The following is a 13,774-nucleotide window of genomic DNA, read 5'->3' on the forward strand; positions in this document are numbered from 1 at the left end:
TTATTTACTATTAAATTATTATATAATACAGCTGTATTGCATGTTTTTGCCTACATAGTAGGTCCTCACTTAGGACGGTCAATAGGCTTTGCAATTTTAAGGAATTTTCAGTGGATTGAGTGCCAGCCTGCTAGTTTGATTCCCAGTTTAGGGCACATGCCTGGGTTGCAGGCCAGGTCCCTAGTAGGGGGTATGTGAGAGGCAATCACATATTGATGTTTCTCTCCCTCTCTCCCTCCCTTCCCCTCTCTAAAAATAAATAAATAAATAAAATTTTTAAAAATCTTATTCAAGAACATGCTATACATACATATATACATACATACTTATGATAAAGTTTAATTTATAAATTAGGCACAGTAAGATATTAACAATAATAAAAATGTAATAGAACAATTATAATAATATTCTGTAATAAAAGTTTTGTGAATATGGTCTCTTTCTCAGAATATCTTATTGTACTGTAACTCATCCTTCTTGTGAAGATGTGAGATGATACAATGCCTACATGATGAGATGAAGTAGGATCAATGACATAGGCACTGTGACTTAATGTCAGTCTACTAGAAGGGTTAATTGAACACAAGCAGTGAAACACTTTGATAGTCTATTTAATAACCAAGGCAGCTATTAAGTGACTAATAGGCAGATAGAGTATACATTGTGGATGTGCTGGACAATGATAAAGTTAAAGAAAAAGTCCTTTTATAAAACAGAGAGATACTCTGATAATTACATAACATACAAAGGATACACAGTATCTAATAATAAATGATAACGTTTTTAATGCATGAGACTTACTTTGCCTGTCAGAACTATTTTGCATACAATTTTAAAGTGATATTAGCCTCTGGATGCTTTATCTAAAGAAAGTATTAATTTATGTTATTTTCCAGTGAGGGAAATATTTAGAAAATAAATGCCATGAAAGATATCTTTGGAATAACTGACAAACTGGAATATAAACTATAGATCATAATATTGTATCAATGTTAAATTTTCTGAAATGGATGAATGCGCTATGTTATAAAAACAGTATCCTTGTTTGTAGGAAATATACCTAAGGATTTCCTTAATGGGTAAAGGGGCATGTAATATGCAACCTATTCTCAAATGGTTCAAAGAGAGAAAGAGTGAATATAACAAATATAGGAAATTAAAACTAGTGAATGTGGATAAAAAGTACACAGGAATTCTCTGCATTATCGTTTTTTAAATTACTGATTTTGGAGAGAGAAGGGAAGCAGGTGGTGGGGAGAGAGAGAGAGAAAGAGAAACATCAACTTGTTCTACTTATTTATGCATTCACACTTTGACCGGGGATCAAACCTGCAACCTTTGTATATCGGGACAATGCTCTAACCCACTGAGCTACCCAGCCAGGGCTTCTGCATTATTCTTTCAACTCTTTGACAAATTTGAAATTATTTCAAAATTGAAAGTTAAAAGTACATTGGTTATCAATTAAAAGAATAGGACTTTAGAGCTGAGAGATCATCTAGAATTCATTAAAACTCAACCCCCATTTTTTCCTGAGGCCCAGAGAAGTTAAGTGACTAGGCCAAGGTTAAAAACTGGTTAGTAGCAAAATTGTAACTAGAATCAAGGACTTTTTAAAAAATATTTTAGTTATTTATTTTTAGAGGGAAAAGGAGGGAGAAAGAGAGGGAGAGAAACACTGATGGGAGAAACATCGATTGGCTGCTTCCCACCCTGAACAGGGCCCAAACCGGAAAGGTAAAATTCATGTAACACCCTGGCTGGTGGGGCTCAGTGGACTGAGTGCTGGCCTGTGAACCAAAGGTCTGATGGTTCGATTCCCAGTCAGGGCACATGCCTGGGTTGCAGGCCAGGTCCCCAGAAGGGGATGTGCAGGAGGTAATCACACACTGATGTTTAAAAATAAAATTACGGAGAACCTAGTGAGTGTGAAGTGTTATCTCATTGTGATTTTGACTTGCATTTCCTTAACAACTAATGACACTGAGCATCTTTGCATTTGTTTTTTGGCCATCTGTGTATCTTCTTTGGGAAAATGTCTATTTAAGCCTTTGGCCCATTTTTTAATTGGGTTGTTTGTCTTTCTATTGTTAAGTTGTATAACAAAAGATATTTGATACCTAGTCCAGAGCTTATTAGCTAAGGTAATAAACATGTGAAGATATCCAAAGGAAGCAGTCTTAAATTATATTTAAATGTGGATTTTAGAAGTCATTTTTCAATTTAACTTTGTATTATGGAAAACTTTAAACCCACACAAAAGTAGAGCTAACATGCACCCATAACACAGCTATTACCAGGAAGACTTCATCTTACTTCTTACCCACTTCTAGTTTGCTTTGGCTGAAGTGTTTTTAAAGTAAATCCCAGATGACATAGCATTTCATCCTTAAATAATTAAGTACCTATTTCTGACACATAAGGATTTTTTCAAATTTCATGCAACACCATTTCATGTCTAAAAGAAAAGTAATGTATTTCCTTAATATCATCTAATATCCAGTCCATGTTGAATTTTCCACTGTCTCAAAAAATTTTTACAGTTGGTTTCTTTAAATATCCAAATAAAGTCCGTATGTCTCAAACTTAAAAAAAAAAAAAAAAAACAACACCTAAAAAAAAAAATCTATACCAGTTCCTCCCCTCTCTCCACCCTTCCATTTAAAAGAAAATCCAGTTTATTTGTTGAAGAAATTATTATTTTTCTCAATAATTTTCTACATTCTTGATTTGGTTTGTAGTGTTTTAAAATGTTTCTTTATCTGTTTCATGTACACTAAAGGCGTCATTAGATTCAGAATGTGGTTGTTTTTTCAAGCACACTTCTTATTCCATGCATTCATCAGGAAATATAGAAAGCCGGGTTGTCTCCCTTTTAATAATAAGATTGATCATTGGGGTCAGGGCTTATCCATCTACTATATGTTTTCCCAGCAACCTTTCACCTAATGGTTTTGACAAGGACTAACGATTCTTGTCCGCACCCATTAACTCATTTGATGTTGCAAATTTGTGATTTTTAATTTTAACAATTTCTAAGTTTATTAGCTAAAACAGGAATCTACCCTTCACATCCTGAGAAAATGTCCTTGAAAACAACTGGTAGAGAGCAAAAAATGCTTAATGCTTTCCTATGCCTTTTCTACTTTTCAGAATAATGTGTTAGGATCCAAGCAACTGCCAAAGATAACCAATTAGTTTTTTCTGCACTATCATTACAGAATCAAGGATTTTTATATAGGAGGGAAGACCTCTAAAACCCAGAATTCATTTATAAAAAATTGTGTATTTACTCTTACATGTTTAAACTTCTGTCACCTTCAAAGTATTCTCCATTTGATGCAACTCTCACCTATTGAGACAGTTTTTCCACTGCTCAAAAGTTTCTAAACTCATCAATTTTGATTCCTTTTAGTGCTTCTGCCATTTTTCGTTTCACTTCTTCCACATTGGCAAAATGTTTCCCTTTGAGGACTTTTTTCATCCAGGGAAACAAAGATCACTTGGGGTGAGATCAGGTGAATAGGGAGCATGCAGCATGGGGGTCATGCCATTTTAGGTCAAAAACTGCTGAACACTCAGCAAAGTGTGCACCTGTAAATCACCCATTGTGAAATGGGCAAATGCACTGAAAGAGTCTTTAAAAAAATGCATTGAAGCTGAATGCAGCCTCTCACATCACCACCAGCTGGCACACCAATACAGTTGAGTTACTAGGATACTCCCCTAGCAGAGAAAGCCAGTATTACTAGGGGTCCATCATACAGAAGATAATTTCAGTTTTTTTAGGGGCGAGTCCCCCTCTTTTTTTATTTTTCAATCCATTTAGTCATCATTCACTCTGCTGTTCAAACTGTCCCATTTATGTCCAGTTGGAGCCCCTTCAAATTAATTTCTACATCCTTTTGAAAAGATCCCAGTGGTTTCTGATAGCTTTTTTGCTTTCTAGCACAACACTTCCCCAGCTCTTCTTGTACTTTTCTACCTTATCCAAAGAACCCTGCTTCTTTATATTGGTAAATGGTGTTTATTAAAGGCCACAATCTGGGTGCTATGGCTACTATTCATTGCTTCTAAGCTTTTTCGGTGGACAGACCTAGGGAATAGGCTCTTTTTAGAAAAATAAAAATTAATTAGTTTGAACTTATATTGTCAATTCAAATGTAAAGACTACAGAATTTTTACATACTTTTTATATTTCATACTTGTATCTTTTTGAAAATACTGAATATCTTGCTTCCTGGTGGCATTAACAGTATCAACAGACTTATCAATAGTGTGATGAGTGAATATAATTTAGGATTTATTACATATATCACCAGAAATATAAAAATCAAAATGGTGTGCTCTAAAGTCACCTGAGGGAATTCCTTCCTGATGAATGTGCTACCAACTGGATGTTTTCTTTTTTTAAAAAAAGAAAATAAATAAAATATAAAATATAAATAAAATAAAATAAAATAAAATAAAGTAAATTTAAGTAAATAAAATATATTTACTTAATATAGGTCAATAAAATATATTTTATTGCCCTGGCTGGCATAGCTCAGTGGATTGAGCGCAGGCTGCGAACCAAAGCATCACAGGTTCAATTCCCAGTCAGGGCACATGCCTGGGTTGCAGGCCACAGCCCCCAGCAACCGCACATTGATGTTTCTCTCTCTCTCTTTTTCTCCTTACCTTCCCTCTCTAAAAATAAATTTAAAAAATCTTTAAAAAATATTTTATTGATTATACTATTATAGTTGTTCTATCCCTCCCCTTTATTCCCCCCCTTCACACCCCCTCCGACTCACCTTCCCCCAATTTAGTTCAAGTCCATGGGTCACACATATAAGTTCTCTGGCTTCTATATTTCCTACACTGTTCCTACTCTCTCCCTGTCTATTTTCTACCTATCATTTATGTTACTTATTCTCTGTACCTTTTCCCCCTCTCTCCCTATCCCCACTCTCCCACTGATAACCCTTCATGTAATCTCCATTTCTGTGATTCTGTTCCTGTTCTAGTGTTTCCTTAGGGTTTTTTTTTTTTTTTAGGTTTGGCTGTTAATAGTTCAGAGTTTGTTGTCATTTTACTGTTCAGTTTCAATCTTCTTTTTCTTTCTTTTTTAATATTTTATTTATTTATTTTTTAGAGAGGGAAGGGAGGGAGATAGAGAGAGAGAGAAACATCAATGTGCGGTTGCTGGGGGTTATGGCCTGCAACCCAGGAATGTACCCTGGCTGGGAATCGAACCTGGGACACTTTGGTTCCCAGCCCGCCCTCAATCCACTGAGCTACGCCAGCCAGGGCTCAATCTTCTTTTTCTTAGATAAATCCCTTTAACATTTCATATAATACAGGCAGGGTGATGATGAACTCCTTTAACTTGACCTTACCTGGGAAGCACTTTATCTGCCTTTCCATTCTAAATGATAGCTTTGCTGGATAGAGTAATCTTGGATGTAGGTCCTTGCCTTTCATGACTTGGAGTACTTCTTTTCAGCCCCTTCTTGACTGCAAGGTTTCTTATGAGAAATCAGCTGAGAGTCTAATGGAAACTCCTTTGTAAGCAACTGTCTCCTTTTCTCTTGCTGCTCTTAAGATTCTCTCCTTATCTTTAAGCTTGGATAATGTAATTATGATGTATTTTGGTGTGCTTCTTTGGGTCCAACTTCATTGGGACTCTCTGAAGTTCCTGGACTTCTTGAAAGTCTACTCCCTTTGCCAGATTGGGGAAGTTCTTCTTCATTATTTGTTCAAATAAGTTTTCAAATTCTTGCTCTTCCTCTTCTTCTTCCGGCACCCCTATGATTTAGATGTTGGAATGTTTAAAGTTGTCCCAGAGGTTCCTAAGCCTCTCCTCATTGAGTTCTAGTTGCATATTTCTTTCTTCCTTCTGCTCCAAACCACTGATATGAGTCCCGGTTTCCTTTCCATCACTGTTGATGGTCTGTACATTTTCCTTTATTTCACTTTTCATAGTCTTAATTTTTCCCTCTAATTTGCGACCATATTCCACCAATTCTGTGATTACCAGTGTTTTAAACTGTGTATCTGATACGTTGGCTATCTCCTTGTCACTTAGTTGTATTTTTTCTGGAGCTTTGATCTATTCTTTCATTTGGGCCATTTTTTTTTGTCTCAGCATGCCAGTTACGTAGCAAGGGCCAGAGCCTCAGGTTTTCACCAAGGCGGGGCAACCACATCACTGTGTTGTAGCTGTATGAGGGGGAGGGGTCCCAGAGGAAACAGTGCCACTTGCTCTGCTCTCTGCTGGCTTTCAGTCACCTTCCCCGCTTCCCACAAGCAAAGTGGGCCCTTCTGGTGTAGATTCCCAGGTGTGTAAGCTTGTGTACATTCTAGGACCCTGTGTGTCTCTCCATGAACTCTCCTGTGACACTGGGAGTTCCTTCTGCCACCCCAACCCTGAGTTTTTTCCTGTCAGAGGCTTTGAGGCTTTATTTCCCCACACTGGAACCCTGGGCTGTGTGGTCTGTTTTGCTCCCCAGTTGTTCCTCCTGGTTTATCTGCGCACGAATGAGGGACCGCCAGGTTGGCCAGCTGCTGCCTATCCCACCCAGTTCTCCAGCTGCTGCCTTGCTGCAAGTCCTCTCCACCCCGGCTGCCCAACTCTGCCCCTCCTACTAGTCTGGATGAATGTTTCTTCTTTCACTCCTTGGTTGTGGGACTTCCATACAGTTAGCTTTTCTGTCAGTTCTGGTTGCTTTTTGTTTTTAAATTTGTCGTCCTTCTTCTGGTTGTGCGAGGAGGCACAGTGTGTCTACCTATGCCTCCATCTTGGCCCGATGTTTTATCTTTTTATTTTTTTTTGTATTGATTTTACTCATTTTACTTAAAATTTTAAAATATATTTTTACTAATAACTAAAATTTGTTTTATAATTACATAAAACATTTATATGGGCCCAAAGTACAAAACAAGATACATTCAGTGAGGTCTAGCTTCCATCTCTGTCTGCTTTCTCCTGGTTTCTTCCTCCTCTACATGGGTTCATTATTTTTAATTTTTCCTACCATTGTTTCTTTTAGAAAATATAAACAATAATTGTATAGCTTTCCCTTTCTTAGGTAAAAGGTACTATAATAAGCACATTATTCTGTACTTTGTTCTTATTTTTTCACTCAGTGTATCCAGAGATCACAACCTAGGAGAACATACACACCTGCTTCGTTCCTTTCTACAGCGGCATAGAACTCCATTAGAAACATGTACCAGATTACTAAACCAGTCTCTTATTCACAGACATTCAGGTAGCTTCAGATGTTTGCTGTTATAAATAGTGCTTTGTAACTTTATGCACCCTGTATTTTTTTGCTGTACTTTTGGGATAAATTCCTAGAAATGGGACTGTTGAGGCCAAAAGGGAAATGGATAGGTGACATTGCTAGATATTGCCAAATTCCTCTAAAGTTTGTACTACTTTGCATTCCCACAACTATTGGATGAAAGCACCTATTTTCTCACAGTCCTGACGATGGAGGTCTGTCTGGAAAAATTCCAGTCATTGTCAATACAAGGAGGAAAGTTTGTAGTACATCAGTGTAACCTGGCAGCTAAGGAAAGTGGACTGGAATGCATATGCCTGAACAATGACAACTTCACAGTACTAGTCAGTGGGGGCAGTAGACACTGTTGAATGAACATGTGTACTGTGTGGTTGTAGCATTCAAAATGACTGACCAAATATAGCAATGAATCTGCAACACATTTTGTGTTAAACTTGAATATTCCTCTGTGGATAGTCTGGATGACTCAGAAGGCCACAGCTACAGGCAACTGGAGACTGGCAGCTTCATCACGACAAAGCACCCACTCATCACATCTCGAAGAGCTTTTTGGTGAAATAACGAATCACCCAGGTGACTCAGCCCTGCTATAGCCCAGATTTGGCACCCTGGGACTTCAGGCTTTTTCCAAAACTAAAATCGCCTTTGAAAGGGAAAGAGATTTCAGACTGTTGATGAGATTCAAGAAAATATGACCAGGCAGCTGAGGGTGACTGGGAGAACTGTGTGAGGCCCCAAGGTGCCTACTTTGAAGAGGACTGAAGCATCATTGTCCTATGTACAATATTTTTTGTATCTTTTTCAATAAATGTCTATATTACATGGCTGGATACATTCTGGACAGATCTTGTATATTGTTAAACTTTTGCGTTCTGCCAATCTGAGAGGTTAGAAATGGTAGAATTAGTATAATATTAATGTATGTTTCTCTTAATATGAGATTCAGTATCTTTTTATATGTGTGAGGGCCATTTATATTACTTTTTCCTATGAATTTACTGTGTACATCTTTTGTCAATTTTTCAATTGGGTAGTTGGTATTTTTGAGGTTTTACAAGTACCTTCTATATTAGTTTTATTAATGCTTTATATGTGAATAATGCAACCATTTTACCAATTTTGTCACTTTTTAAATTCTGCTTATGATTTCTTTTGTAATATAATTTTTTAAATACATATATATTCAAATATCAATCTTCTCCCCTACTCCTTCTGGATTTGGAGTCAAGAAGTGTTTATTATTCATAGGTTATAAAGAAATCTACTCTTGTGTTTGTTTTTATTACTTGTATACTTTATATTTTAATCATAAGTACTTCTGACCTATTTGGAATTTATAGACCTATGCAGATAAAGTATAAGGAATTCATCCAATTTTATCTTTTTCCACATGTCTATTCATCAGTCCAAATGCCACTCATTAAAAAGTTTTCCTTTGAAAAAATAAAGCTTCCGGAAGATAACACAGGAAAGTACATCATAACCTTGGTGTAGGTAAAGACTTTTTAAACAAAATGTAATTGGTAGTAACCATAAAGAAATCATCCTCTGATGATTCTTTAAAAAAAATTTCTATGTTTTCCAACTTTTAAAAACAATAAAAAATTTTTTACTTTTTTTTTCATTTAAAAAAGTTTACTTTTCCTTTACTTACCACCTGTGTAATCTTAGGTCTCTTTCTAACTCTGTTTTCTAACCTGTAAAACTGGATCTGTGTCACCTCTCCCGAAGGACACTGAGGATTAAATGAGAAATTTATTCTAAAACACCACAGCACTATCATGTAGATTACATCAACAAAAACTGGTTTGTTTATCTTTAATTATGTCCAGCTTTGTATGTATAAAGAAAGATGGGTTGAGTCTGGGGATTCACACCTACCTCTAGATACTGGCATCCTCTAGCCTGGTAACCAATAAAAAAGGCAAGATAGTGATCTGTCTTACCTGGCCCTAGAAACTGGCATCCTCGAGCCCTGACAGCAGCCCACAAGTTGGCAGACAATTGCTGAGGGTTCTGGTGCTGTAATATCAGTTCTGTTACAGTTCTTTCTCCAAGTGAACGGGCTGCTCGCATGGCTCTTACACGACCTTCTTCCTCTACCAGTTGACAATTTACAAGTGTCACCAGTTTCCTTTGCATTGGACGGCTCAGTGCACTCTGGTTCAAACTAGCTACACCTTTAGGAAAAAAGGAAACAAAGAAAACTAAAGTTTTTTCAATTAAAAAAGACAAACCAATTTTTATCATTTGTATTTCACTATTAAGTCACAATTCCTAATGAGTCCTCTATAAGGTAATTTCCTTGCTTTAAAAAAAAATCAATCTGTCTCTATTTATTACTATCCCATGGTATAGGACACTAATTCTTGGTTACTTCAAATTTTATTTAGGTATCCTGTCCTCTGGGTTATATGTAGCCCTCAAAAAAGAGTATCTTTGGCATATGTAGTCTCTACTAAAATTACTGAAGGTAAATATAAAGTTGAAGGAATGAAAAGTTTAATCTAAAAGGAATGATTATTAACAGCTCTATTTTTAAGTTTTATACAAGACATTAAGAACACTGCTTAAGGGTAAGATCTTAGATCCTGTAACCCCTTTTCCTGACTCAAGGATCCTGCTCCAGTAATTCTTGTCTCTCTCCCTTATCATCAATTTTTTCCTTTCCCACTTGACTATTTCCATCAGCATTAGTAAGAACAAGCAAGTTGTAGTTCTTTCATCTTAAAAATAAATCCTGTTATTTATCCCTCTTCTCCAACCAGCTCTGCCCCATTTTTTTCCTCTCTTTTGTAGAAAGTCTTCTAGAATTGTCTATATTCACTATCTCCAATTCCTTTCTCCACAATCTTTAAAACCTATTCCAATTAAGTTTTTGCCACTATCACTTGACCAAAATTGCCATAACAGTTTCTTCTACTTTGCTAAATCAATGGTCAATTCTCAATCCTTATCTTACTTGCAGTAGCACTCAACACAAACATCATTCTTGACTTCTTTGAGCACTCTTCTTTACATGGCTTTCAGAACACCATATTCTCTTAGTTTTCTTACTTTCTTCTTTTTTTTCCCAGTCTTTATTTTCTGATTGTATCTTTTCTTCCTGTCCTTTTTTTTTTAATCCTCACTGAGGATATGTTTACTGATTTTAGAGGGATGGAGGGAGGGGGAGAGAGGGGAAAAAGAGAGGGAGAGAACATGGATTTGTTGCCTCCCATACATGCCCTGACCAAGAATCGAACCTACAGCCTTTTGGTGTACAGGACAATGTTCCAACCAACTAAACCACCTGGCCAGGGCAACTTCTTGTCTCCTTAATGTTAAAGGGCCTCGGGACCCAGTTTTGATTTTCTTCTCTACATTCACTACTTAGGTGATCTCACCCAGTCCTACTGCACTAAATACCATCCATATGTCAATGACCCCCAAAGTTACAGTTCCTGTATCTCATTCCTTAATATATATCAACCAGTTACTCAATAGCACTCAAGTGAAGATTTGACATCTCAAACTTAACATGACCAAAGCTGAACGGCAAATCTTCCTACCTAATCCTGTTCTACCTACAGTATCCCTTATCTAAATTGATGACAACCTCCCTTAGTCCCCAAACCCAAGAGTCATATTGACTCCACTCTTTCTCTCATTCCCTACATCCATTAATTTAGGAAAGCCTCCTGGCCCTACCTTCAAAATATACCTAGACTATCCAAGTCTCATTTCCTTCACTGATTATTAACTCATACCCTTGACTTTTATACAGAATTCTCAACAGATCAGTTGGAATGATCCTTTTAACAGTAGTCAGATTGTGTCACTCCTCTGCTCAAAACCCTGGAGTGACTCACCAGTTTTACTCAGCGCAAATGCTCAAGTCTTTAAAATGCCCTGTAAGCCTAAGCATCTGGCCTCACAGTTTCTTCACTTCTATCTCACACTACTCTCCTCCTCATTTTTCTGTTGTTGTTCTTTGAAGATGCTATGCATGCCTCAGGAACTTGGCTATTCTCTCTACCTGGAAAGGTCTTCTCCCAGGAACCTACATAGCTAACTACCTCACCCCTTTCATCTCAGGTTCAAAAGCTACTTTCTTACTGGGGTCTATACTAATTACCTTATTTCAAATTGCAATCTGCCCTTCTTGCCTCACCCTGATATTTCTGGTCCCTCTTAATGTGTCATTTTCTTTCTATAGCAACTATCATTTATAACATAGTACATAATTTGTCTTTTTTATTATACTTATTATTATACTTTCTCCCTGTTCTGAACATAAGTGCTACGAGGACATAAATATTTAATCACGTACCTCAAGTACCAAAATAGTACATGGTACTTAACTACATGCTCTTTAGATATCTGATCAATGAATAAATGAGGTGGACAGGGTACTCTCTCTCAAAAAAAATCACTATGTCCAAAATATCAAACAGTGCAAAGCACAGAGCAGGTACAGAATAAATACTTGACTGATCATTCAACAACATTTTATTACATTTATGATGTGCTAATCACTGGATATCCAGTGATAAACAAAACAGAATTTCACCTCTGTCACAACACTTAAAATAATTTATTGCACTTACATTCCTACCTCCCCCAACAGACAGCGGGCTTTGTTAGAGAGGGATGGTAACCACTGTAACTGCTCAATAAAATTTAATGAATGATTGATGAATATATGAACACATAAAACTGTCTTAATAGGACTTATCAAAGTGAATATTCTGCTATAGCACAATTAGCTTAATCAATAAATACAAATATTACATAAAACTCAGTGTGTTGCATGTCTAATAAATTCTTAAATTAATAATAATATTGGTTATTTCAGGAAATAATATAATAAATGTTTTCAATCAAAAAGTTTCCCAAGATCCCTCCAAGCAAACTCACTTTCCGAAACTCAAAATGGTTTGACAGGGTATCAACATCAAATCTATCGAAGTAAATTATTTGTTACCAAGCCCTCCTCACCAGTAAAACACTTCTGAAGAACTTACCTTTACCTCCACTTAGTGGTTTTAAGTAGAGCGCCAAATCTTCAACACATTTCTTTGCAACTTCATAGTGTTTGTTCTCACCTAGATTACTTAACTTGATTGACTGATGGTCTGGTACCTTAAAAAATGCAAAAAATTTAAGATTGAATGTATTTATATATTTGATAATAATCTTGGTGAGTAGAAAATTTTAACACAGAGACATACATCAAGGTAGTTTAAATAAAATTAAAGGCAAACACCTAGCCAATCTGCTTTCTAAAGAATCAAGAATATCATCCTTAATAGCAGGGGCTAAGTGCATTAATGAATTAAAAAAAGAAGCAGGCAGTTAAGATTATTGTATCAATGTTACTTTCTTGGGGTTGATAACTATACCATAATTTTGAAAGATGTTAATATTAGGGGAAGCTCCAGAAAGTTATAAGGTTCTCCATAAATATTTTTGAAACTTTTTCTGAACAAACAACAAGTAGAAAATGAGGGCCAGGATTTTTTCCCCCTAGCACTTGGTACCTTATTATGTACTTACTATATTTACTGTCCCCCCTTGCTAGAATATAAGCACCACAGGACAGTGTTCTCAATGAAAGGTCAAAGCTGCATTCTGCCACTTCTACCAGTCATCTTAAGTAAATTACTTAACTGCTCCAAGTCATATTTTCCCTATCTGCTAAGATGACAATCCCTATTTCATTGTACCATTATACAAATTCAATTTAATTCAAAAACTGTTTGTATTCATGGGGTGCTTACCATGTGCCAAGCACAGTTTTAGGCACTAGGTATCTATCAGTGAGCTAAACAGACAAAATTTTGTGCCCTCGTGAAGCTTACATTCTAGGGAAGAAGAGAGAAGGCAGCCAGTAAATAAAAAATATGTATGATAAGGTGATCAGTAAAAATTTTAGAATAAGAATAATGGGAACTGGGAGTGCCAGAGAGAGCTTGCAATTTTAAGGGGGATGGTCAGGATGGGCTTCCTTGGAATCAGGACACTTGAAGAAAGATGTAAGAGAGGAGGAAAAATGAGCGTTCTAGGTGAAGATAACAGTCACTACTATTAAAGCCCTCAGGTGGGAATACTTCTGGCATATTTAACAATTGATTAGGAGGCCAGCGTGCTTAAGCAGAAAGAGCAAGGACAGTAGTAGTAGATGAGTGTGAAAAGATTAAGCACACTGTATAACCTGCAGGTTATTTTAAGGGCCAACCCAGACAGAGAACATCTATTTAAAAGACAAAACACAATACCTGACCTATAGCAAATGCTAAACGGTAGTTAACAAAAAGTCTATGGTATTTTATTGGATCTAAGATGCCACTGTTTGCAACAGGCACCATCATGGAAAAAAATGTTGCCAATTAAATTATGACACATGACTGATTACAGATGCATCTGGATTTCAGAATGTCTAACTGGATTATTAACATTGAAAAGAAAGGCTGTGCTTTAAAGGGAAAATTTCAAATATA

The 13,774-nt window shown here is 36.4% G+C and overlaps 1 protein-coding gene across 5 annotated transcripts in view; it reads right to left on the reverse strand.

Annotated features, from left to right (window-relative positions):
- RC3H2 (ring finger and CCCH-type domains 2) overlaps positions 1-13,774 on the reverse strand; it is a 47,726-nt gene that overhangs the window by 26,345 nt on the left and 7,607 nt on the right. For all 5 annotated transcript variants that reach the window (XM_045845998.1, XM_045845999.1, XM_045845996.1 and 2 more), the window contains exons 3-4: positions 12,299-12,416; positions 9,239-9,472 (exon numbers count right to left, since the gene is read on the reverse strand). In XM_045845998.1, coding sequence (XP_045701954.1) covers positions 9,239-9,472; positions 12,299-12,416 — 352 coding nt within the window. The remainder of the gene's footprint in view (positions 1-9,238; positions 9,473-12,298; positions 12,417-13,774) is intronic.

Source organism: Phyllostomus hastatus, unplaced genomic scaffold (genome assembly GCF_019186645.2).
Source record: "Phyllostomus hastatus isolate PE091 unplaced genomic scaffold, TTU_PhHast_1.1 phas_contig_495, whole genome shotgun sequence".
Taxonomy (NCBI): Eukaryota; Metazoa; Chordata; class Mammalia; order Chiroptera; family Phyllostomidae; genus Phyllostomus; species Phyllostomus hastatus.